General features: G+C 38.6%; 1 protein-coding gene across 8 annotated transcripts in view; it reads left to right on the top strand.

Annotated features, from left to right (window-relative positions):
• TRIO (trio Rho guanine nucleotide exchange factor) overlaps positions 1–26,243 on the top strand; it is a 256,340-nt gene that overhangs the window by 88,341 nt on the left and 141,756 nt on the right. For all 8 annotated transcript variants that reach the window (XM_082046525.1, XM_082046524.1, XM_082046527.1 and 5 more), the window contains exons 7-10: positions 9,140–9,331; positions 12,656–12,787; positions 17,028–17,258; positions 24,301–24,423. In XM_082046525.1, the coding sequence (XP_081902651.1) occupies positions 9,140–9,331; positions 12,656–12,787; positions 17,028–17,258; positions 24,301–24,423 (678 nt within the window). The remainder of the gene's footprint in view (positions 1–9,139; positions 9,332–12,655; positions 12,788–17,027; positions 17,259–24,300; positions 24,424–26,243) is intronic.

A 26,243-nucleotide genomic window follows, 5' to 3' on the forward strand; every position in this document is an offset into this window, starting at 1 on the left:
CAACTATGTATAAGGTTTATTATATACAGGAAACTTTAAAGTCTTGAATTCAATTGTGGCCCTAATTGGATCCTAATATATCTTGCTTTCTGAGCGGCTTCCTTAGTCTCACTTTAGGTGGGGAAGGACTGTTCAAAGGATAAATGCTGCCGAAGCAGCTAAATGCAACCTCTTGCACTTGCTCACAGTGTAACCCTGATAACTGACGTTGCAGCTGCTTTTCCCAACAAGTTGTGGTTGCCACAGGGCTCATGCTCCCTTCCCAGCAGGTGCTACCCTCTGTCAATAGCTGGCTCTCCCATCTCCCCTTCCTTCCCAAGTAGCAGCTTGGCTTTCTGAGAGGTGCAGGAGGGCAACTTCTGCAGCTGTTAAGCCAAACTCGGGTAAGAAAGACTGACGGCCTTTGGGTGAGATGCCAAAGTTTTAATCGGGTCTTCCAGTCTGAAATGAGCCACCTGGGTGTAAACCATTCTGAAAGCTACTTAGTTCCTGTCATGAGCAGGAGTGGGATACATCAAGGAGAAAGAGGATTTGTTGAATATTTCTTTTTTACCTTGTAATGGCTCTCTGCCAGTTTAGGAATCTGATTTTCAGTATTACGGCACAAAGTAGTTGGAAGTTTAAACCAAATGTTGTAAAGAAAAGGTGAAGAATTAATTGGGGAACAAAATTTAATTGTACTTTCAGCAGTTTCATTAGCACGTGATACATCCAGGAATCTTGTGTGTTCAGTATGTGATAGTCTTATGTGGCTGCACTTCAAGGTAATAGGAATAAGTTCATGAAAGTCGTAAGCTTGATACACAGACTGGTTTTGATTGCAATTAAACTGTCCTGGAGAAAAGCTGGATAGGTGCAATGGTGCCCACTGAAGATAGACATACGTTTGCTTACCGTTGCTAAACACACAGGCCAATGTGGCTAAAAACACTGCTCTCTGAAAGACAGACAGTTCACACATGCAGCTGTAGGTATGTGACCTGCTGTTACTGAATTCAAGAGGCTGTGCACTGAGAAATGTCAAGGCTGTGTCTTTATAGGGCAAATAGATCACTTGTTCCCTAACTGGGGAAAAATAAACTCACAGTGATTCTCCTCTCTAAAGTTGAGGATAGACTTTTCAGTACAATTTAAAAGGCCTGCTTTCAGCAACAGTAAATTGCTGTTGTCAACTCCTGAGATTTGAGTTAAGCAATACTCAGTTTCATCTTGAAGTTCTTATTTGGGTGACTAAACCAATGCTTCACTTCTCAAAACCAGTTTTTAGTACCTTTTAAGGGAGAAACTTGCAAATAAGGCATCATAGGAGTTGAAATACAAAAATTATCTGTCAAGTTTTTGAACTGCAAAAACAAAGTACCCATGATTCTACTGATTAGTCAGTCTTACATGCAAGAGTGGGAGCGACTGATTCTGTGTCTGTCCATTCTTTTTCCTGCCATTTTCCCCACACTTTCTGGGACACAAGGAAAACAAAAGCAGTCATGTGAAACATGGGTGAGGAGGAGGATGTTATCTACCTGAATATTTTCTTTTACTCTTCTTGCTCGACCAAATGGCCTTGCTTTCATTGCAGCTTAACTCTGCCCCTCATTGCACTGGTGAGGGTCAAATGATTGGAAAGTGATGTAGGCAAATGGAAGCTTTCTTTGGAGAAAGCTGACACTGGCTACTATTGAAGGGTGTGCTATGACTACTTCTTGTCCCAGGGCTGACAGGACCATCAGTAGAAGCTGTTTATTAACCATAATCCAAAAAGTCCTGTGTCAATTGTAAGCATATTGTTTATTCATGTTCTCAGAACAGGCTGTTTTCATATATATACTAAACCACTTTATCAAGGTAGTAATAAAATAATTAATGTAATTAAAAAAAAAGAGTGCCAGAAATGAGCACTGGTGAGGGTGTTGGGAGGTTAAAATAGAAGTACGAATGCAACACTTGAATATCACTGGGTTTACAGAGTTAAAACTTAGTAAGGTGTCTTGCTTAGCTTGCTCAAGTCTAGCCACAGGGACTAGTACAAATGAAAACATTAAGAAGGTCAGATGTGGTAAAATCAGTTTAGCTGACAGCTAGTGTGACTTTGCCCTTTTCCTTTGCACTACCCTTATATTTCACTCTTGACATTCTTTTTATTTTAAATATATATTTTTGTCACCATGCTGAGTTGTCACTTGAGACAGACTTAAGCACCATGTGAATTCTAGACTGCCCTGAGTCCTCTGAGACTTCAGCAAATGAGAGCAAGACCACAGGTTGTGAATTATGCATTCTTTCTCAGATTACTTTGAAATACAGATTTTTACAAAAATCTTTGTGCAAAATGCTAAACAGTAGTAAGCTAGCTCTTCTGTCTTCTGTCTGGTTTGTGTTGTTGGGTTTTTTTGTGTGAGTGGAGTTGTTTCAGTTAGGGTTTGTTTTTTTTTTTAAACTAATAGATTGCTCAGGCAATGTTTTCAGTAAAAAATAAATAAAGTTAAATGGTAAAAATCCTTCAACTGTCCAACCAGTCTAACATCCTTAATAGACAAGGTAAAGACCCTAAATGGGGATGGGAGTAGAGTAGGTAAAATGTATTAATTCGAGTTCTGAATAACTATAGTTTAAGCAAACCATAGATTTTTGACATTCTTTGAAGTTCAAGGGAGGCACAGCTGTGGATCCTAGTCAGACTGGGAGGGTGGTCTTTTTGAGTGCACATCTGTTAGGGAATCTTACAGGTATTAGAGCAGTTAATGCTTAGAGGCAATGTCTGGATGCCGCCAACCTGAGAAAAGACCAAAAAGGCAAAATGAGTTCAGGCTGTTTCCAGCTTCTGAGGAACATTCAAAAGTCAACAAGATGGTATTAGGACAGTCTAGATGTGCAACCCTTAAGAAGGCAGAAACAAATACACTTTGAAAAGCAATCAGCTGATGAGGTGTTAATACAGCAACAAGTGTGTTCATATCAATGGATCATGAACTAAAGGAACAGACAGTGGTGTTACTGCAAAGAAGCAAATTTTATTTCACTCTTGGTACTTATTGGGCGAGCTGAACTTAAGATTTGTTGAGAAATTGCTCTGATTCAGTTGGTCCTACTAGAGAATTAGGTCCAGTTTAGAGCTCCATGCCTAATGTTGCGATGGGGAACATCCAGATTAAAATGATGTGGCTATAAGGCATGGATGCAGGCCTTTGCATCTACTGTGGGAAAGTGAACATAAGTGAAAAGTAAAAGAGGAAAGAAGATGGTGTATATGTTGAACTATATCGTATTGCACTAAGATTCTGAAGATCCATAATGAAAAATGAAGGAGAGAGAGATGATAAATTTGAAGAAAATTAGAGTGAAATTATATTTCACTCATTCCAGTGCTAATAGCAATGGTTAGTTACCTGAGAATATTTTGAGGATTTTTGTATTTGAAGAACAAGTTAAACACTTTGCTTAATTGTGGTCTGGATGTTGCTGTATGTATGGGGTTTTGTTTGTGTTTATTTTCCTTTGTTGTTTTTGTTTGTTTGTTTATTGTTGTTTGTTTTTTGTTTGTTGTTTTGGGTTTTTGTGTTGTGTTTTGTTGTTTTTGTGTGTGTGTTTTTGTTTGTTTGTTTGTTTGTTTGTTTGTTTGTTTTTTCCAAGGGAAATCATCAGGTGATACCTTTAGTTGTTCTCCAGCCCTCATCTTTGAAGTTTGGATTCCCAAACTGAGAGTTTTGCTGTTGCTGCAAGAGCAAAAATAGATGTTAGAAAACAATTTAATCATTAAAGCAGCGGTTATTTCATACTTTAATGCTACACCTTGTCTTGGTGGCCATTTGCGTGTGAAGTGACAGATGATTTGGAAATTGTTGCTAAAACATTTAAATCACAGATGAATAGAATCATAAAATCTTAGAATGTCCTGAGTTGGAAGGGACCCGCAAGGGTCATCAGGTCAAGCTCCTGTCCCTGCATGTGACAACCCCACAGTTCACACCATGTGTCTGAGGGCATTGTCCAGTCTCTTCTTGAACACTGCCAGGCTTGGAGCTGTGACTGCCACCTTCTGGGGGAAGAACGTTTTCCTAATGTCCAACCTAAACCTCCCCTGGCACATCTTCCTGCCATTCCCTTAGGTTCTATCACTGGTTGACAGAGAGAAGAGATCAGCATCTGCCACTCCTTCTCCTCTTGTGAGGAAGCTGTAGCCGCCATGAGGTCTTCACTCAGTCTCCTCTTCTCCAGGCTGAACAAACCAAGTGAATTTAGCTGCTCCTCATACGGTTTCCCCTCCAAACCCTTCACCAACTTTGTGGCCCTAATAGTTGAAACCCACTACAGTTTATATAGGGCTGCCAATTATGAGGCTTATAGACCATGTCACTGAGGTGGTTGTTTTTAACACTGAATCCTTAATAGTAATCTCTGCATCAGAAAACTACTGTTTGAAATCTTAGAGCTAAACAAACATTTTCTAAATGGATCTGGGAAAATTAGGAAATAAAATAAAAGCTTCAGGGCGCCAACCAGCTTTATTTTCTATTGAGTGTGATAGAAGTTCAGTTAAGCTGGAAAGCTGTCACCTGTATTTTCCCCTGTGTACTTGTCTTTCAGGCACACACCGAAGGATGACACAGCACACTGCGGGTTGTGTTAGGCTACTAATCTGTGTTGCCTTGCTGAGTAATACTTTTTTATATGTGCACTTCCTTTAGGGAATAATTCTGCAATGAGGAGCTTTCCAGATATTGTAAGGTGTATTTTCAGCTTCTGGCTAAAGGGCATCATGAGAGAAAGTAATCATGCTGGCTACATTTGTGTACTTACTTATAGGTACTGTAATGCAGTAACTTGAATTGTTCCCTTTTTAGTTTTGTTACAGTAGTTGTGTAACACAATGGAAGGAATGCAGTATCACTGGAGCCTTTCACTTTTTAGACAGTTGCTACATGTTTAGAAGCTGCAGATGTTTCATGTGGATTTGCATGATGTAAATGAAATGGCTGAAGAAGTTGTTAATAGTAATTACCTGGTAGCTGTTGTTTCTTAAATAAAGCCAGGATGTAAATCCATGCAATGAATAAGACGTCAGTCTCTTGGGAATGAGCACCAGCTTCCCAAGCAGTGCACAAAATATGCGTTTGTCATATAATAATGACAGTGGACCTGCTTGTCCTTTTAGAAAATTGAAGAGAATTTGTTAACCTTCAAGGATCAGTTAAAGACAGTCCAATTGTAGTGAGTTGCTATTTGAGATTCTTTTCCTCCTTAACTAAATATGTCTCTTTTTGGCCACTGCATGCTAGAATACTGAAACTTAAACCTTTAGTAGATATATCAGGTAGTAAGGGATATAATGGTGGGGGGAAAAAAAAAGTTGAGATCATTATATACAAGATTCTTTCTTGTTGTTTTTTGTTTTGGTTTGTTTTTTTTTGAGCTTGGAAAGTATTCAGCTGTCAGCATATTAATTCATATCCATACAAGAGGTATTCTTCCACACTTGTGAAGCCCAATTGCCATGGGAAAATGAATACTTTTTAACCATAGCTCAGTTTTGAGTTACCTTCACATATATGGTGTCCTGTCCTTCATATCTAACTGACATTCCAGAATTTCCAAAATTTCTTTACTGTGATACACAGTTCGAATGGCAATCTAATACAGCCTTTATTGTTTTGTCTTCTGACACTTGTTGGTTTGTTTTGTTTTGGTTTTTTCCCACCACTGTAAAGACGATGTAATAGCTTTCTGGATTTATTTAGGCCTAAATGCTCTCCAGTCTTGTAAAATTTGTTGGAAATAGTAGTAGTTCTCCAGTTGTTCAGCTGTGCTTAGAAGGAGAGCAGAGATGTGTGAGGTAGCCTAAAGATGAACAGGTAGTATTGTGCAGGAAGTAAAAACAGCCAACATGACACTGCTTGTGCTCTGTTTATTAAGTGAAACAGCTGAAGTGTAGGCTGTATCAGTTATACTCCTGCTTGCAAACATGCACACAGTTACAATTAATAGAGACCCATGCCGATTACCACTCAGATGAGTCAGCATGGTGTGGCCTGGAGGAACTGCAACACTTGCTCCAGCCAGTGTCAGGCTCTGGGCAGTGGCTCAACACCAACAGATGATGGTTCCATCTCAGATGCTCAGTGTCCACATGGCTTTGGGTGTCCATGTATCAGCGTTCTCCCCTGACCACTCTTACTGGCCAGGGTATCATCAGATTTTGGCACAGCTTGCCTGTCACATCTTTCAACAGTATATAACCATACAGCTTTCCAGCAATTTCAAGTTTTGTTCTTGTGTCACTTGTTGATGTGTGGCCTCTACTGAGGCTTGCTGCAGTCAGTTCTGTGCCTCCTGGCTCACTGGACTCAGTTCTTCAACCCTTGCTTGGGGAAGGTTGTGCTGCTTCTGCTGACAGGTAGCTAACTGCTCCGTGACATTTACTACATGGACAAGATGGAAAAATATTTCACCGCAGAACACTGAGATTTCAATGGTGTTCATTTTCTTCCCAGCCGTTCTGTGTGATGGTGTTTGGCAGTTTGGCCCCACATGTGCATTTCTAGGATATAGGCAAGAACAAGTGCAGCTAACAGAAGCAGCCAATGGATGTAGCATTTTGTGCTGTAGTTCGTGCAGAAGGAGCCAGCAGCTCTGCTCAGAACATCATGCATGTCCTTGGCAATGGTGGTGATGCACACCAGGGTACAGTCCCCAGCTACTGCTGTACTGACTATCCCTGTAACATCAGAGGTCTCAACCCACAGGGAGCTCCAGAAGGAGTATACGGCACTGCAGGGAATGCCTGTGGCCTCTTGCCAAGGCTGGAGCAGCAGGAGATGATTTCCTTGCCCATGGGAGGTGTGCAGTTATTAAGGATCTGTGTCAGCAAGTAAAGGAGCTGCAGGAGGAGGTTAGCAGTCTACACAGCATCGGAGACAATGAGAAAGAGATTGATCAGATCTTTTCCAACACTCTCCAGCTTCCAGAGTCCAAACTACCAACTATACTGAAGGGAGGAGGGTCAGGCAGAGTCTGTGCCTGTCTGTTTGGGAAGTGGAAACTCCCATGATGATGAAGGTTGGAAGATAATGGCTGCTGGTACTAGGAAGAAAGTTTCTGCTCCACCTGAAGATTTGCAGCTACAGAATAGGTTCACTGACCTCACAGCTGAAGAGGAACTGGGAGCTATCAAATAAGGCATCTGTGCCACCCGAGTCTGAGCTACAGAGGAGCACCAAAAAGAAGAGGCGAGTGAAAGTAATGCGAGACTCCCTTCTGCAGGGAACAGAGGCCCCTGTCTGGCAGCCTGACTCATTCTCTATGGAAGTTTGCTGCTTGCTGGGAGCTCAAATTTGGGATGTTGGGGAAAGACTGGCAAAGCTTGTCCAGCCCTCAGACTGTTGCTCCCTGATGCTCCTCCATGTGAGCACCAGCGATACTGCCAGGGGTGACCTGGAAAGTCTCAAGCACGACTACATGGCTTGAGAGACAATGGCCAAGGGCATGGGATGGTTTTCTTCTCAGTCTTGCTTGTGTGAGGGTAGATGTATCCTGCAGGTCAACGACTGTTTACTGTCCTGATGTTGGCAACAGGGTTTTGGTTTCTACTACCATGGGACTATCTCTCTAAGGATGAAGGATCTCTGTTCATCTAAGTGGGACAAAAGTGTCTTTGTCAGCAGGCTGCATAACCTGGTAAGAATAGCTTTAGGTTGAGAAGGATGGGAGAGAGAAAAGAGGTGGACTGGGTTGGCAAGCAGAGGATCTGCTATGGTGTGAACAAAAGGAACACTGTAATCAACAAAACAGGGCTGAACTGGGCTTGCTCTAAGTGTAGACACGCAAATCAGTGTGCCTGCAGGACGGCATTAATGTGGAAGGTTCTCATTCCCTTTCTGGGAAGTCACTATGACCAAGTTCTTCTATGAAGTACCTTTATGGCGTGCTTGTATTGTACAAGAAAGGCGGAGAGAGGTGGGATTGGTTACTCTGGATGAAGGAATGCTTAGGAGGGATCTTGCTTTTATACAAATATAAATATCGGATGTGAGGGAGCAAAGAAAACAGAACCAGACTTTTCTTCATGGTATCCAGTAACAGAACAAGAGGTTATGTGCACAAGTTGAAATACAAGAAATTTGATTTAAACATAAGAAACACTGGAACAGGTTGCCCAGAGAGATTGTGGTCTCTCCATCCTCAGAGGTTCTCAAAACCTCACTGGGCATGACCGTGAGCAACTCATGCTGATTGAACCTGCTTTGAACAGAGGAGTTGGTCTAGGTGATCTCCAACCTCAACAATCCTGTGATTTGAAGAACTTCATCTAGAATTATGAGAGTCAGCCCAACTGAAAGAAGTGTCGACTCAGCATTATATACATGTAGCTCTGGAAGAGCAACTCAGAATCCTGTTGGTGGTGAAGGTGTTCTTGTTTCTGGCTTTGCAATAATCAGAAACTCTTGACTGCTTCCTTTGAAAAATATTGTTTGTTCATACAGAATCAGAACAAGAACAGATTTTAGATGCTTTAGGCCAAAATGCATATGTGAGCTAAAAGAAAAAAATTGAGGGTCTAAGAACCACCAGTGGGTAATGCCGGTATGCTAGAGAATCTGATTTTTGACCTTGTCTTGTTTTCAGTGCTAGCTCTAAGTCAATTTAGTAGCAGGAAAATAAAATCTAAAACTGTTGAACTCTCTAGAACTCGGAGTTCTGTATTTTGTTACATAGACCGTAGAAATACTTTCAGAAGTTGATGTAAAGTTTTGTTGAGTGAGGTTGCACACATGCAAGCCATGGATAGATCAAGTGCTTACTAATTATACTTGGATTTTGCTGTATATTTTGCTGAATGTCTTGTTGACTTGAATATCTGTAAACCTCCTTATTGAGACTGTTGCCAAATGTGATTAGCTCTTCATCTTCACTATAATAGTGGAACAATACAACTTTGTTTAAGCTGACTATTAACCTTCAAGTTGTCCTTCTCACTTGTCAATGTTGCAGATAGGCTGTTACATTATACACCTAGATTCCAAAGTTAGGCAGGCACAAACCAGTCTATTAAGCAGTACTGTAATAAAGAAGAATTTTGTAGAAGTATACCTCTGTATTTAGGTTGTCTGCTGACTTTCACTGTGTTTTCCCTCCTTCTTTTCCGTAGAATGTGTATGTAAACATAAACCGCATCATGTCAGTAGCAAATCGCCTGGTCGAGTCTGGCCATTACGCTTCACAGCAGATAAAACAGATTGCAAGTCAGTTGGAGCAAGAATGGAAGGCGTTTGCTGCAGCCTTGGATGAACGTAGCACATTACTGGATATGTCCTCCATCTTCCATCAGAAAGCTGAACAGGTTAGTGACCGGGGAGGGCACCAACAAAACTTTCCATGCTTGAATGGTGAGTTGCATTTGAGTGCTTTTGATTTAGACAGAAGTACAAGAGAGTGAGTGAGAAGGTTGACAAGAAAGCCAGAGCATTAATTTCTGCTGATTTTTGGCTGATAGTCAAACAAAAACTTGTTCTCCTCAGGACAGCCCATTGCCCTTATATTGTCCACAAAATGTCTTGCCCATACCAATGCAAGATAAAACTTAGCTAAATTAGCTATATGAATCCAAATGAAGTGGACGTAATGCTTAACTACATGAAGTTTTGAAGGAAAAAAATTAGTATATTCGGTACTGATATAGTGGCTTTCCTACATTCAGAAATCATCTCTTGTTCTGTTGTCCTCACCACTCCACCACAATCAGTCATTTAGTGTCAAGATTTAATTCGTAGTAATGGCTTACAGAAAACTTATACTTGAACTGGCCTGAAAGTTGAGAAGTTAATTAACTGTCTTCTGAATCTGAAATGGTGGTGGGAGATGTTTACTTAGTATCTCGTAAGAGATTCCTTCTATATTAAAAGAAAAAATTAGCTCTAGGCCTATACCAATTATTTTAATTAAGTCATTAACCATGTGTAACTGCCAGAGAAGAGGTATATGTAGGGGAAATAGGAATAAATATCCCCAAGTTAATAGTCTTGTTGGTGAAATAATGTTTTTCCCTCAAGGGAATTCAGTTCTGAAGGAGTTACTATGTGTGTGCTGTTGAGTCACCAATTGATGTTACAGACTGTCTGCTCTGCACATCTCTAGTGAATTTGGAGAGCAGAGGTTCTTGGATGCTGATGGCTCACTGAAGTTCTGGTGTGCTGTATGGCTGCTGTAGATACTTTTATTTCCATTTGCCTTGCTAAATAGGATCCAAGAAAAAGTCTCACGTCTGATGTAACTTTAATTTGGAATAAATGAAGGAACCACTTGGGAGTTGATAACTGCAGAAACTCAGAGGCAGCATACTTTATTTTAAGAAGTTTTTTTCCTGATTTCTGCTACACAGATATTCAACTTCATAAATGTCCAGAAATTAGAAATGTGGACATATAAAGATGTAAATACAAATTGTTTTTCATTAATGTTAGTGGTGACATGGATTTAACTGTCCTTAGACAGATTAAGGTAAAATGTATAAACTAATGCTAATATAATAAGTATTTTAGCAGGTTTTACAGAAAAGCCACATAAAAAGTAGACAAAGAAAGTCACCAACCAGCTTGAAGCATTTGATAGACACTGTGGTACCTTATCAGTATTGATGTTTTTCTAAGTGCTTGAGTTTTTCATGTTTATATTTAAGCATTGTCAGCTATACATGTAGAAGCGAGATAGGACATGAACAGTTAGGTATACCTTGACTCGAATGCCATCCTTTTTCATAAGCAAATGAAGTAAATTTTGTGTGTGTGTGCAGGGCAACTGTGGTAAGGGTTAGTGTTACCTTCAGTACTAACTGTAAGTGTAAACAGGAGGAAAGATAAGAATGAGAGAAAATAGTGCAGCATCTGCTGGGATTAATTTACTTTTTAATTGCTCCTTCTGTGGTTTTCATTTTATGATTAACTGTAATGAACTGTCATAGTTGCTTTGTAAGCTAACCTGCCTATGATACATTAGCTGTTTCACTAACGGTGGACAGTAAGTTGAAGGAGGGTTTGGAATGAGAGCGATGACCACTTTAGGGACTGGTGATGTTTGACCTACATAAAAAGATGATTAAAAAATAAGCATCCAAAGAAATAACACACCCTTCTTGAATGCATGGGTTTGTTTGCAAATGACAGGTAAGTGTCACTGCCCACTGTCAGGTACCGTGAGGACTGCACCCAGCAGCCAGTGCCTGCTGACTGGTGAAAGAGCTGTAGCTTTGTGGTCCCACGTAGAGCCTCTTTTAATGTTTAAAGCTTAATGTGAGAGATTTTTAAAATTGTGCTCTGATCAAATTAGTATTAAAGTACCTAACTCTATAATACTTATTTATCACCCTTCCTCTGAGCTTTCAAACAATAATGGAGTGCCAGAAATGGTCTGTGGATTATTTTTTCCTCAAATGATGACATGTGCTCCCGGAATTAAGATATATATGATGAGAGTAATAGCTTGGTCTCTTAAAACTTTGGAGACTTGACCTTGACATGAATAGAGGATAAACTTAGTTTACAGAGACTACAAATGCTTGGCTTTACTAGGTTTAACAGCTATAAAAATTAGAAAAACAGATTCTTTTTTTTATTCTTTCCTTTCTTAGCATAATGAGGGTATAAAATTCGTGCCCCCTAGCTGTCAAAAATAAGTTGACAGAACTTCTGCTGTGCATACAGCTATGATGGCAATTTCTTGTCTGTCAAGACAGCTCCAGCTTCAGAGATAACTTAAATTGTCTGCAGAAGAGATTCTCAAGAAGAGAATTGTCTGCGGAAGAGTATCCTCAATTTCCTCTGAAAGGCTTGATTGAGTAGCTATGCTGACATAGCTGTGTGCTCAAAGTTCAGTGTTAGTCCTAGGAGAATCCCTCACATGCTTGCTGCTGTAGGAGCTTGCCAAATGGATTTAGTGCTTCTCGGTGTGTAGAAGTTAGTGCTTTGGGGGCTGAGGTGTGAATTTGCTGTCCTCTAACACTGCTTTGCCTCCTTGATGATCTCTTTCCAGCAAAAGATATTAATAATTATGGAATGTTTCAGTGAATAGTGCACCATTAATTCTTTGTGTGCCTGTGCCCATGCACACATGTGCAAAGTAACTTGTTTTTCTCTGAAGATTTCATAAAGGTGAGCTGATACCTCATGATACTATGAGTATTTGCACAGGGAGTTAACGGGTAATACTGAGGGTCTGGACTTGAAGGCTGTAGCATGTTTTACCTTCTTGTGTAGACAAGACCTTAATTGGCTTTCATGCATCTGAAATGGTAGGTGCAAGGTGAAGTAAACTTTTTCTTAGCTGCATACTCAAGAAAAGGAGAAGGAGTAAACTTGAAGTATCAGTATTGCAAACAGTTTAATTGGTTCTGAAGGCTGACAACATAGAACTAAGCCTGCCTGTCTGTGAATGGCTCAGAGAGTTCCGTGTGACTAACAGTACGAGCATAATCAAACTTGAATATTTGCTTCTATTCTGATAGAAGCTTTGTTTTGGTTCAATTCAGAGAAAAATGCACTAAAAATTTTACCTTAAAAAAAGTATTTTCAGTGGCTGTCACACAGATACCAGTCGTTTTGTATATTGCCAGCATGAGTGTACTTATTGATAGAACCCCAAATCAAGCAGAATGTTGGGTTTTCTTCTGCAGTACATGAGCAATGTGGACTCATGGTGTAAAGCTTGTGGCGAGGTGGAGCTTCCCTCAGAACTGCAAGATTTAGAAGATGCTATCCATCACCATCAAGGGATATATGAGCATATTACCTTGGCTTACTCTGAGGTAAGTGTCTTGTTTGTTTACTTAGGTTGCTGACTTGATATAATGGTGTAATGTTAAGTTTGGACCATGAACTGGCATTGCTTGTTGCACTGTGTGTTAGCTGAAAACTCAAGTGTCAGGCTTCTTTTTTAGTTTAGTATACTGGACTTTGCTACTGTTGTTCAAAAGTTAGGTGTTAAGTCTTCCCCTTGATCTTCTGAAATAAATTTAAAAGGCAAGATGGAAATGCGTGTGGTACAAACTTAGTTCTGCCAACCTCAAAGACACTTAAATGAGCCAGCATGCCTCTGTAGTCAGCATTGTAAGATTTGCGTATCCTGTGCTGCTGCTCTAATCTTGGATTCTGCACACAATAAAATAATAATATTTCTTAGTATTTCTAATAGTTGAATTTACAACTTCAGACAAAATACTTATTCTGAAGGTGGCCTCGAAAGCGATGACTACAGTACCTATCATTTTTCTTCAAATTTAGAGCTCTCCCGTGTGTTAGATGGCTGAAGTAAGAAATCAAATGAGTATTGGCTTCACCATTAGCTAACAGATATTTTCTGTATTTCCCATTGAGTTTTTCTTGCTTTCTTTTTCCAGGGTTGTTCTCATCACAGGGTAAAACTATTTTTTTCTGTTAAATCATACTGACGTTTTTCTGGTTTAAATGCAGCAGTTTCTATTCTCACAAAAGATGCATAAAATTATATATTTGATTAACTCATGGTAAAAAAAGATGGGTGGACACAGGATAGCTTAGGTCACAGCTTGCACCTTCTTTTAAAAGGAGGTCCTGTGGGATTGAATTAATGATCATGATTTATACATTACATTAAAGATTGAACTACGTTTTGATGAAACAGCTCAATTATGTGCAACTGAATCATTGAATCATAGAATAGCTTGGGTTGGAAGGAACCAGAATATCATTTAATTCCAACCCCCCTGCCGTGGACAGGGACACCTTCCACTAGACCAGGTTGCTCAAAGCTTCATCCAACCTGGCCTTGAACACTTCTCAGGATGGGACACCTACAGCTTCTCTAGGCAGCATGTTCCAGTCTCACCACCCTCACAGTAAATAATTTCTTCCTTGTATCTAATCTAAATTTACCCTCTTTCAGTTTAAAGCTGTTACTCCTTGACCTATCACTACATGCCCTTGTATAAAGTTCCATTCCAGCTTGCTTGTAGGCCACCTATAGGTACTTGATGGCTGCAATAAGGTCTCCCTAGAGCCTCTTCCAGACTAAACAGCTCCAACTCTCTCAGCCTGTATTCATAGGAGAGGTGTTCCAGTGGCCCCTGATCATCATCCTGGCCCTCTTCTGGACTTGCTCCAACAGGTTCTTGTCCCTTTTATGTTGGCCTCAGAGCTGGACACAGTACTCCAGGTGGGATCTCACAAAAGTGGAGTGGAGGGTGAAAATCACCTCCTTTGACCTGCTGGTCACACTTCTTTTGGTGCAGCCCACGATGTGGTTGACTTTCTAGGCTGCAAGTGCACATTGCTGGGTTATCCCCAAGTCCTTCTCCTCAGGACTGCTCTCAATCCATTCCTCAATAAGTCTGGTCACATTTCATTTAGCAATGAAGGAGGGTAAGATTAGTGCTGATGATCAGTCTCATTGTTAGTATATCAAAACAGGGTGTTTTGAATACCTGCTATCTTAGGGCCTGTATAAACTTTATTACCATGAGTCAGATGTCCAGAGTTCACGAGTTGTTGTTCTTTTGTGTAAAATACACACTGATATCCCCATTCCCAGTATATGCCACCTTGCTATGTCAACTGATCTAATGACATACTGAAGCACACCTTTGGTAATAAAAATTGTGATCGTACTAAACACACCTGTTTTAACTCATTCTTGACAGCATGTTTTGTAGGAAGGTTTCATTTCTTCATTATAACCTCTCTTCATTGGGAGGATCCCTTTGTAAAACAAGGGACAGAGACGTAGCCCATTTGTAGTAGATTTATGTGATGAGAGGCAATCTGGGATGTGTGCTCCATGAGAGTGCAGCAAGGCATAGGGAGGCTAAGGCCATCTAGAATAGTGATTATAAAGCACTGAAGTGAAAATGTGGGAATTTTTTTTTTTCCATCACAGATGTGAATGGACTAGGGCCTGCTGTTAAGTGTAAATAAGTACTATGGATTGCCATGCAAAATACTGTTTGCTTCCTGGTGATGCATAATGAAAGTAAACTAGATGGGTAGATTATAGGGTTGTTCTGGCAAATACCTTGAAGATTTATTTAAGATTTCAAAGCTGTAGCTTTTTACTTTGGGATAGCTAGAGATTTTACTAAAATCTTTATTGGTACTACCAAACCAACGAAACAAAAAACAACACACCAAACAAAATACATACACAAAGAACCCCCAAATAAACAAACAAAACCCAAACCACAAGATTAGGTGCCTTTTTTATTAATATCAGGTCATTACTTTTCCCCATCTGGTAAAGCAATACCATTGTCTTTAGCAATCAGAATTGGTGCAGAAATAGTAGTTGTATGTGTGTGTACAAGTCAGGTTTCTGCTCTGTACTGAAGGTTTTGTTTTGCCTTATATAAACACGCATTCCATTTTGAAGATTGATGGAGTTGTCTTTCTATGTAAAGCTATTACAGAACTATTGCTTATCATTATTAGATGTATGACTTCTGTTATAGCACGGATCTCCTTTCATTTTGTGATGAATGAACAGTGAGGGGAGAGAGAGAGGAACACTGTGGAAATTACAACACTTTATCATTCATTTTAGATTACAATGTCTTGACAACATGACTTGGTTGCAAAGTAGAAGACAGTAATTTTAAGAGAGTAAATGCTTTTAAGACTAGACAGTCAGATTTTACTGAGGATAATTACTGTATATTACTAGAACAGTAACTTACTAGCTTACAAGCTTAGATGACTGGTGTGCTTGAAAACCCAATAGCCGTGCATTAAATGAAGTTATGTATATATAAATGAAGTTAGATATCTTATTGAAATCTTAAGGTAGTCATACACTGTGAAGGAAGAAGACTTTACTGTGTTAACTCCAAAGAGGAAAGCTAATAAATTAATCAGAACAAGGGGCTGTCACATGTAAACAAATAATTACAAAATAATTTTCAGATCTGTTTGACTACTGAATAGCAACTATAAAATGTACCTAGATTTAATGAAAAATGTTGAAAATAGCCACTGGGAGAAGGCCTTGACAAATTTTCTGTTTCTGACATGGTGTTGATTCGGTGGAATCAGACTATTGTTTACACTCCAGTCTTATGGTTTTGAATGGATTTTTCCTGCCTGTCAGATGAACTATTAAAAAAGTTATTTACAGATAGCTGAATGATACTGAATTCTAGCAGTTCTCTAAACTTCAAGCAAAATAGTTAAACACCAATGAAAAATGCTTTCAACAGCCTTGGCAAGTGCTAAATGTTAATAGTGACCAGATAATACAGGGTTATTGCCTTTTAATTAGCATGTGAGGTAAATCTGAATGCTTTTGCTGTGGTTTGAATCAGAGAAGACAACAATTAGCAATGATGTTTCTTGTCAGCATCAGTAGTTAAGCATGTTTTGGAAATAAGTATCTTTATGTGCTGCACGGGAAGGTTTGAAGTGATTTAATCAGGTTTAAGTTTGTCATAACAGCAGCTTGCTTTTGGCTTACCAGCAACAGTAATAATTTAGAATTTGTAAATCGTGTCAGATCAAGTCATGTCCTAAGTTTATGTCTGGAGGTCTGAATGTATACATCAAGTTAATATTAGACTACAGAAAGTAGCCTCCTGGTTCACCTTTACAGCAAATGAAGAGAGTTGCTCCTGGAAGGATAATTCTGGGGAAATGCTTAATTTTAGCTGCTGCTTTGACTAGAGAAAGACCTGAAGAATATTTATTCTAACTTAGATTTGAGCTTTTTAAAAAAACAAACAAACAAACATAATTTTAAAGGAAAAGCACTCCTAGGGTAATAGAAAGATTGAAAGACAGGCTGTTATTTAGAAGACTGCTACTTAAAATTACCTTACAGAGAGGGAGAATATATAGATATATATATTTTTTTTTCTATAGCAGCTGCAAGTAATCATGCCTGGAATTTAAAAAAAAAAATAAAAATAAAATTATCTGCTCCCCAAGTTCTAGAACACATCTAAAATGAGAAGGGGTGGGGAATGAAATAATGGCCTAATAAGCTTTTGGCAAGAGAAGTAATTTTTTGTCTTTCCCACTGGTCAGGTGAGCCAAGATGGAAAGTCACTGCTTGACAAACTTCAGAGACCTTTGACTCCTGGGAGCTCTGATTCCCTCACCGCTTCTGCCAACTACTCGAAAGCAGTTCATCACGTTCTGGATGTCATTCATGAAGTCCTGCACCACCAGCGCCAACTGGAAAATATTTGGCAGCATCGAAAGGTCCGCTTGCACCAGCGGCTTCAGCTGTGCGTTTTTCAACAGGATGTTCAACAAGTAGGTTTTATTTCATGTTGTCTAAATGTCTTTGTCAGCCTGTGATTTGAAGCTGGTCGCATTGACAGGTGGGTTTTGATTGCTAAACCCCATGATATTTAATTCAATAATAAAATAGTTGCATGGGATTGACAGACCGCAAGTGCTGTGTGTTATCAGAGGATGTTGGCTGTTATGGGTAGAAACTATATTTGTATGTTAGCTCTGCTTAATTTATTTTTTTAATTTATTTGCTTTAAGTCAGGATGAAAAAGATTTTTGTTATATACAGCTATTCTGAGCTTGTGCTGGAAGCTGACATTTACATTCTACGTAAAATTCTGGACCTGAAGTGTCAGACTTATAGGAATAACCTGCAAAAAATTAACAGTGTTATTCTGTAACAAATATTTAGTTTAAAATCCTCAGTGGTACTTAATTGACTTAATCATGTTTCTTTAAAACCTGAGAGCAGTATACTGAAGGGATATAAAAATTTCAGGTAAGATTACTTTCTGACAATGACGCTGTTCTTGAATTTATGGTTATTAGCTGCCATATTTTTATGATTATGGTGGCATCCTTAAAAGTTAGTACTTAAGTACAGGCATTAATATCTCTGACATGGGTTTAGTTTAAAAAGGTAAAGCTGTACAGAATTCCTTTGATGATAGGTTTTTAATAAACAAAAAATGTTTGCCTTGGGCTGCGATTGACAGGGACGTTAGTCATTTATCCCTTAATAGCTTGTAGTCTTAAATTAAACAAGATCAGTATTTGCTAATCACTTTCTTTCATTTCTGTGTAAATGTGTTCACAGATCAGGAACTTCTGAATGGGTTTTTTTGATAGCCAGTCATACATTCTGGTTAAACAAATCTTGTTTCTTCCAAATTAGTTGCACTCTAAGCTGAATTTCTTGTACTTACCTGTTTCAAGAAGGTGCTGGCTGTGAGCACTTGGGACTGAAATAACTTGGTTTCCATCACCTACGGTAGTTGAAAACAGTACTTAATTCAGGCAGATGGTGGGGAGAGTGAGAAATCTTGTTAGCTTGACTTTCTTTACTACACAGTGTCTATCTCTGTGCAAGTCAAAGAAAACAACCTAAAAATACTTAAGCAGTAAATTAAGTGTAAAGTTATTAAAAAAATATTACTTACTTTTTTATATAAAAAGAGGCATATATTGAAAGGAGGCACTTATCCAACTTCTCAAAACTCAGATGTGACGAAGGAGCCAGAAGGGCATATAAAAAAATGTTAGCTGACAAAAAAAAAGTAAAAGCAAGCAGAGTCAATGTTATGAATGGTCAGGAAAGGCATAGAGAACCAAACTAAAGACACTATTATGCCATTGTATAAATGGTAGAGCCTCTTCATCAAGATTACTACATAAATAGTAGCTAATCAGAAGGGTCCAGTGCTGGTACTTGCATGAGCCATCAGTGAAGGGCACTTGTCAAAATTGATGAGGCACCGTCCACAAACGAATCACTTCTTCAACTTAAAAGGCTTCATAAGGAATTTTCAGAAACTGAAATTAACACTGTGGTTTGCTTCTCATAGAGAAAAACGTAGATCCTCTCTGCGGTAGCCTGATGCCAACAAGTGCGAATTGGATCCTGGAACTTTTTCCTCTGATTTTAATTCAATTCAAGTAGGACCTACGTAGGCAAGCTAGGCCAAGTGATCTCTGGAGGTTATTTGCCAGATACATAATTCAAGTTTCAGGCCTGTGGGCTAGGCTGCAGGCAGTGTGTTTCCTGGAGAAAAGTGTTTATCAAATGCTACAGAGAGTCTTATTGTGCTGTTCCTACTCTTTGCCTTTATTATCTCTGGAGTCATAAGATGTTTGTAAGAAACTAATTTTCTGCTCCTTCCTAAGTAGTGGCTCTCAGAGTGAAGGAGTTAGTTCTGAGACTGCTTTGTTCTTTGAAGTTAGCAAATAACCCTTCCTTAGACTCAAGTCATTGTAGAGTCACCACCAAGTTCTTCAGCAAGGTGATGGGTTTTCCTTCTCTGTATGAGAGCTGCCAGCCATTGGAACCGGTGCATTTAACAGGAAACAGTCACAGGTTTGAAAACAACAAAGTAGACAGCTTTGCCTATTTTTATAACTTCCAGTATCAAGATTGTGTTATCCAAATCACGCATGTGGATTGTGAGTTTCATACAGTATGAAACGACTCGCTCAAGAAGGTTAATCCATCTCAGCTCATTATTCAGTATGTGCCTTACCTAGAGGTTGGAGACATTTCTTCCTGTTTGACTGTGGTTTCTCTATATGTTTTGCAAGGCAGATCTTCCATTAAGTTACCAAGATATCGTCTTGACAGTTTGAAGCTTTGGCCTTTAGTGCTAATGCACATCTTTATCAACTACTTTAGATTTCACACTAAATCTTACGTACAGAGATGCAGCCCCGGCTTGTCATGTTACTAAGCTCTTCCCATAATACCCAGTAGTTACCACTGCCAGACACTGGATTGTCCTATGGTTTATCCCTGTAATGGCTGTTAACATCCACGTTGGAGGCTTCTGAAATGTTGCATGTGGAACTACAGCTCTTTGTTATGTTACTTAACTTGCAGATATTGGTATATTTTGGGTACTGCCTTATGAATCACAATGTGAATTGTGGTTTATATTCCCTTTTATAATGCAACTTTTTATACTTACATTTCAGTGCTGTAAGACAATGATAATTCAACCTTCATACCAGACAAATTAATCTCATAGCCAGGAGCAGATGTCTTAAGGATAACAGCAAGCACATAATGGTATTTCCCTGGGATAGCCTTGTTTGGCAGATTGTAGTTACCTCCGCTTTGAAAATCCATCAGAGGAGAAAAAGGATCTTGAATAATCAGGATTCTTCTTTCTTGCAAAATAAAAACAAAACAGCCTTATCAGATGATCTGATTTATCTGAGAAATGTTAGCTCTTCAATTAATAATCACTGGCACCATTCAGTGTATGAAAGTACTCGGGTTTGAGGTATTGGTTAAATTTATACCCAAGACAATTCTGGAATGGTTTATGCAGAACTCCAAAGCAACTTTCTAATATACTTTTATTTTCATTTGTACATTCTTATGGACTTCTTAGTCTTCATTCAAACTTTAAAAAAATCAGTTATCTAGCATGCTTTAAAAACTAGCATGAAAACCTTTTTAAATTATTGTCAGTAAAGTTAAATGTGGCTTTTTTCATGTCAAAATAAATTAAGTGGAGATCTCTTCCACTGTTTATAGTTAAATTGCACATAGTGGCAAGCAACCAAGTGTGTTTTAAGTGAATCTGTAACTGTCTTTAAGCATGAGCCTGTGATTTCCTTGTCTTCCCTCTGGTGGTGTAGTTTCTCGCTGGATTAATGAAATATATCAATTCATCGAAGTGTTACATGACGGAGTTGAGTTGGAGGAGGGAATTGGCTGTGTTGAGGTTGTTTTTTTAATTCTGTCTCGTATGCTCAGTATTGAGAAAATGTTTCTAGTGGAGCTTACCAGATCAACAAAATCACTGTGGTGCCAGTTGTGTACATCAAGAATCATCTGCTAATTTCTTGGAGCAATATTAAAAATGGCATATAAGATGTGAATTACAGCCAATCTGAAATTTGAAATGTGAAAACCTATGGCAGTCTTAAACTGAATGGAATTCGGAATTTGACCTTAGGTAGCAGAATCATTCTGGGATCTAGTTCCTGACTAGTTTGTATATTAACACATAAAAAGAGGATGTTTAATTAAAAAAAAAAAAAAAAAAAAAAAAAGTCGTGTCACTAGCTGTTGTACTCAGTTGTTGAAAATAGCTCTTCTAATGTGAAACATGCTAATAAAAGTATAATGTTAAGAGTTAACAAGCTTACCAAGTGATAATATATGCCAGCCTTTCACCTAAGGAAAGGAGCTGGCTCTGATGATTCTGATATGAAGCAACAAAGTAGACTTGCAACAGCAGTGTGGGGGTTTGGGCTACTAGGCCATGAAAGGTCAAAATTGTACATAAAAAATAATGTTTCTGATAGAGTGATATTGCTCACACTCATATGGTGCAAGTTTGGGGCCTAAAAAACACTCCTGATGGCTTGCAAACCAGAGATTAGTAAAACATATATACATTAGGTCTTACTGATCTTAGCTGTCTTCTCTGTCCATTTTGGATGAATGTGCTGCTTCTCCTTGCTTGAACTGTCTGCCTCAAAGACTCCGAGTTTTTGTTGTAACAGTTACTTGTTTCGGCCTTGACTAATGAAGGGCGGGCCAAGAATGCTTATTACTTGCTCAGCATCAACATAATACTGATTTCACTGCGTGATTCCCTCGTGGCTTTTGGAGGCGGTTCCAGGGTAAAATGGTTCTTTTTGGGAGAGAGTATTTCCACATTTTAACTATCAGAAGATTAGAAATGCGGAGATGTCCATCTTCCCCTTCTGAATGCTGTTTCAGCACCAAGTAAGTGGTGGAGATCAGAAAAGAGAGTGTGTGCAAAGTAGGTGAAGGGGTGGGGGATAGGGACAGGATAATAACGTGGAGAAGATTGGTGAAAATGCCAAAGATCAGGTTGTTTATTTCTGTAAGCAGCATATACAAAACACATATCTTACAGCCATGAGCAATGAATTTGTGAAGATGATGCAATCATTCCATAGTAGTTCCTTCTATCATATATTCAGTATTAGTGCTAGAAAACAAGATCCTATATTGGGCATAAGGATGGTTCTGCTGAGACTGCAGTTATAGCTTAATTACATTGTTAAAGCAACTTGCTCTAGAGGAGGATAATATTATTCACCCTTTCACTGAAAAGTATTGAGCCTCTTAACTTTCTATGTATTACCAAACTACCAGAGTGAATTCCATGTGCTTTCAGTATTTGTAGAAGAGTTTAGTGGGTTGGTATGATGGTTTCTGTAACTCTTACCTCTCTCAGGAAGAAGAAGAAAATGCATCAGTTAAGGTTGCTAAATGGCTAATATTGGTGCCAGATAAGTGTTGTCCTTTGGCTGAAGTGGTATGCAAAAGCTCTGATGGGCAAGAGCATAGCTTAACTTTGACTCTGCCTTTGCATGCTGTGAAATTCCAAAATAAAGAGTGCTTCCTCAGTTTTGTTGAGAATCAAGGTGAGAAGGCTGAGCACTAACAATATTTGTAGTCATATTGATTTTACTTAAAGGCAGCAATGTTTCTCTAGTTGACTGGTTTATATCATGATCTGTGTACTGGATTTCTATGACAATTTCTTCTCTTGAGAAGTTACTAAGCATTATTTGGAGCAAAAATCACTCTCCCCGGGCTGCTTTCTGGGGCAGATTTTGTTGTTGATTTCATTTGTTAGCTTATAATTGTTAGTAGTCCCCAGAGTCCAAACTAATTCTCTCATCCAAACGTGTTGCTTTTTAGCTCTTTTTATAATGAGAAAAGCAGAGCAGTCTCCTGAAACTAGTCAAAAGCACTGGTAACAGAAACTTTACAGATAACTGAGGCCATGTTTGGGTCCTAACTTTACCTTCTCTGATCAGTACTTTCCCTTCAATGAAGCAAATGAAAATCTACATTGACCTAAAACACAATAATATTCTTTTGGCATTACTTACTAGGAAAAACAATCATTGCATAAGTGTTTGTGATTTGAACTGGCTGTATTATGTGACGCTATGGGATTGTTTGTTATTTTGAAGATGTCCAGTAAGAGAGAGTTTGCAAACTAAAAAATATTCTAACAGTCAGGATAAATGAGAAAATCGCACCAGGTGGTGTCATTTTGTGTACTAAAGAAAGCATAGATGTCTTGTATGGGAATAGTGTGTTGCAGGAATGGTTCCCAAGTCTGTTTGGAAGGATAAAAAAAAATCTTTCCCTTATACTAAGTGTCAAATGCTTTCAGTATGGGAAAAAGGGGGAAAAAAGATCACCTAACTTCAGGAATCAGAGTGAAGGGCAAAAGTAGTTAAGGAGAGACAAGGTACAGCTTTCTGGCAGGTATATTAAAAACTAAGCAAAATACTCAGCTAAAGAAAAAAGAATGCTGGAGATACTTATTAGGTAAAGTATTCTACACCACTACATAAATACTGTATAAAAATGGTTAGCTGACTTAAGAAGATTACTTATATACAGCTGTCTTTAGTTCTGAACAGTATTCTTGGACCTCTGAGTATCTTCCAAAGAATTAAATACTGTATGCATGCAAGCTAATGAATGAATTAAGATATGGCTAAGATATATTAATTTGGAGAGAGACCAGATGTTTTTGTCCATTCACTCATCAGAAACTTGGTACGTGTGCAGTAATCCTTTGTGTTAACTGGCAGAAACTAATTACATGTGCAGTTTTTACTATTTATAAAGCTGTCAGTCCAGTCATTGTGGTAGAAGCTTTAATGTCCTTAAAATGTCTTTTGTTCCTCACTTTTTAAGCTATAAAACTTACAATACGCAATTATGTCTATCGGATGTTTTGAGGAGGTGCTTCTTCAGAATTGGGGCAAAATCCTTCATGTGCTCTGAATGTAGACGTTGTCATTCATCTCATAATGGTTTCAACTCAATTTTATTGTGTTAGTTAAAAATTCTGTTACTTAATCTTTCTTCTTGACTTGATAATATGTGGTAGAAGTGATTTCTCATCTAAAATAAAAGTTCACTGTGCTATTCACCAGCATTGCTGGGGAATGTGCAAACTCCATTAGTGTTACATTACAGAAAAATGTCAGCTGAAGGCGTATATGGGTTACTGAGAGACCCTCACAAGGTGTCCAGCCATTTGGATCAGATTACTGTCACATTGATGAATGTGTAGAAATAAGGATGTCCTTGGTAGGCTTCAAAATAAAAAGATAATCTTATGATTTAGCTAGTTTGAGCTGGTTATTGCCTTGAATAAAGTTAATGAGCTGTAATTAATGTGCCTCAATGACAATACTGTGTTTTAGTCCAACAGTACAGTTCCTTATAAGCAGTCCCTTTACAGCTACTTAGTTTCTTGAATAGCTGTCTTTTTGTTATAACATTCAGTATATCCACTCAGTTTTTGTGTGTCTCTCTTCTGTATCACAGGTGTTGGATTGGATTGAAAACCACGGAGAAGCTTTCCTTAGCAAACATACTGGAGTGGGAAAATCCCTGCATCGGGCTAGGGCTTTGCAGAAACGCCATGAAGACTTTGAAGAGGTTGCACAGGTAAAAACAATTGTGTGAAGGATTGTACACTTGTTATGGAAATATATGGAAAATTCCTGCTCTGGCACTGAAGGGCTGGGCAGAGGGAGCTCCACTACAAAGACATTAGTTCCAAGAATGGACTATAGTTTTTTTTTCTATTGCAAGCTTTTATTTAATTTCTCCCTAGTGCTCCAGCTTCAATAAGAAAAACAAAAACATCCACAGTCCTACAGAGAGTGGGAGCCTTGAAGCTGCTGCTGCTATTATTATTATTTATAATTTTCAAAAACATGCTTTCAAATGTTGAGTCACAGAAGAATGAAACTCTCCTTTTAAAATAACTTAATTCCGTGGGATTCTAGCATGTAAACTTTTGTGCAGCCTGTTAGTGAGAATGGAGATGAATTGAAAGCTCTGCTTTCTGACCTCGAGCTTGGGGAGCTCCTTAAATCACCACAATGGTCCGATGTGGGGAGCAGAAGGGGACTCCTAAGAAACCACATGAACCAGCAAACTGGCCAACCTGTCTTTGGGGTTTTTGTTTTGTTTTGTTTTTTTTTAAACACAATTGAGTTTGTATATGTTCTCCTGTTCAGAATCACCAATACCAACACTTTTTCCATAGGAAAGCTCTAGTTTTAGCCTTAAGGGGAACTGATAGAACTTCAAAATACACTTTTCTGTGAAAACAAGTCAAGCTGATAGAAACAGAGATACTAGGGAATACAGGGAGCCTAACAAGAGGAAGTTGGTTTGGGTGGCAGCTTGAAAAGGGGATGCAAGATGAAGTAAACCCATGAGAACCTGAAGACTAGAATCCTCGCTGTTAGTAACATACTCTTTCTCTCCAGTCTTAATGACTGGTAAGAGTAAACATCTCCAAGATTCATCAAGAAAAATCTCATTAAGGTGGGGTTGATACAACGGTCCTTCAGTCAAAGAAGATGATGCATTATTAGAAAATTCTGAAGTGATGTAAAGGAGCTTAGCAGTGACATCTACCACAGTGGGTGCATCAAAAGTATGTTTACAGATTGCCTGCCTAAAGGAATGATTAAGCTCTCAATAAAATTTTATTGTAAATGTGGCCTTAGAGCCCTCCAGTGACTGAGGACCTAAATCAGAAAGCTTCCTCAATATTGATTTCCTATAAAATTTTCCAAAATGATAAGTATGTTGTTAGTTTTTTATATATACATGCTGGATTTTCCATATGTGTGACTAAAACTTCATTTTTAGTAAAATCTGTTTCCATGTGGAAATACTTATTTTTCTGGGTCAGACAAGCAAGAATCTATTTCTGTAAGATACTTAACAAAACCTGAATGATCTCATACTTAATACTGTGTTATTTGAGCAAAAAGAAAAAAATGTTTGAGTAACTGAAGGGGACAAAGTGTGTAGAACCATTAGTGGGATGTAAAAAAAGCATCTTGTTAATTTGCAGTAATCTTTAAAGTAGAAAGTTGTAAAGCAAATTCTTAGCAAAAATTTCCTAAAACTGAATGTTATGTTACTAGAGTTTAAAATTATTTCTTTAGAGGTTGGGTGGAATTTCTATTTTTGGAGGTACTGAAAAATTAGGCTGGTCAAAGAACTTAAATATACTACAGGGGACTATCTTCCTCTGACAGAAGGATGGACAAAATGATCTAATAAGTATTTTTTTTTCATCTCTAACCCTTGAATGTGTAGTGACTGCCAAGAGAGGCACACCCTCTGAGTTGTTCTTCTTAATTGCTCTAAAACTGAATGTAAGCAAGCCCCAAAAGGCATTCCTGTTGTTGATGTTACAAGGAAGATTATGTTCAAGTGTGAGACCACAATCTGCAGTCCTT

Source organism: Streptopelia decaocto, assembly GCF_964273445.1.
Source record: "Streptopelia decaocto genome assembly, chromosome: 2".
Lineage (NCBI taxonomy): Eukaryota > Metazoa > Chordata > Aves > Columbiformes > Columbidae > Streptopelia > Streptopelia decaocto.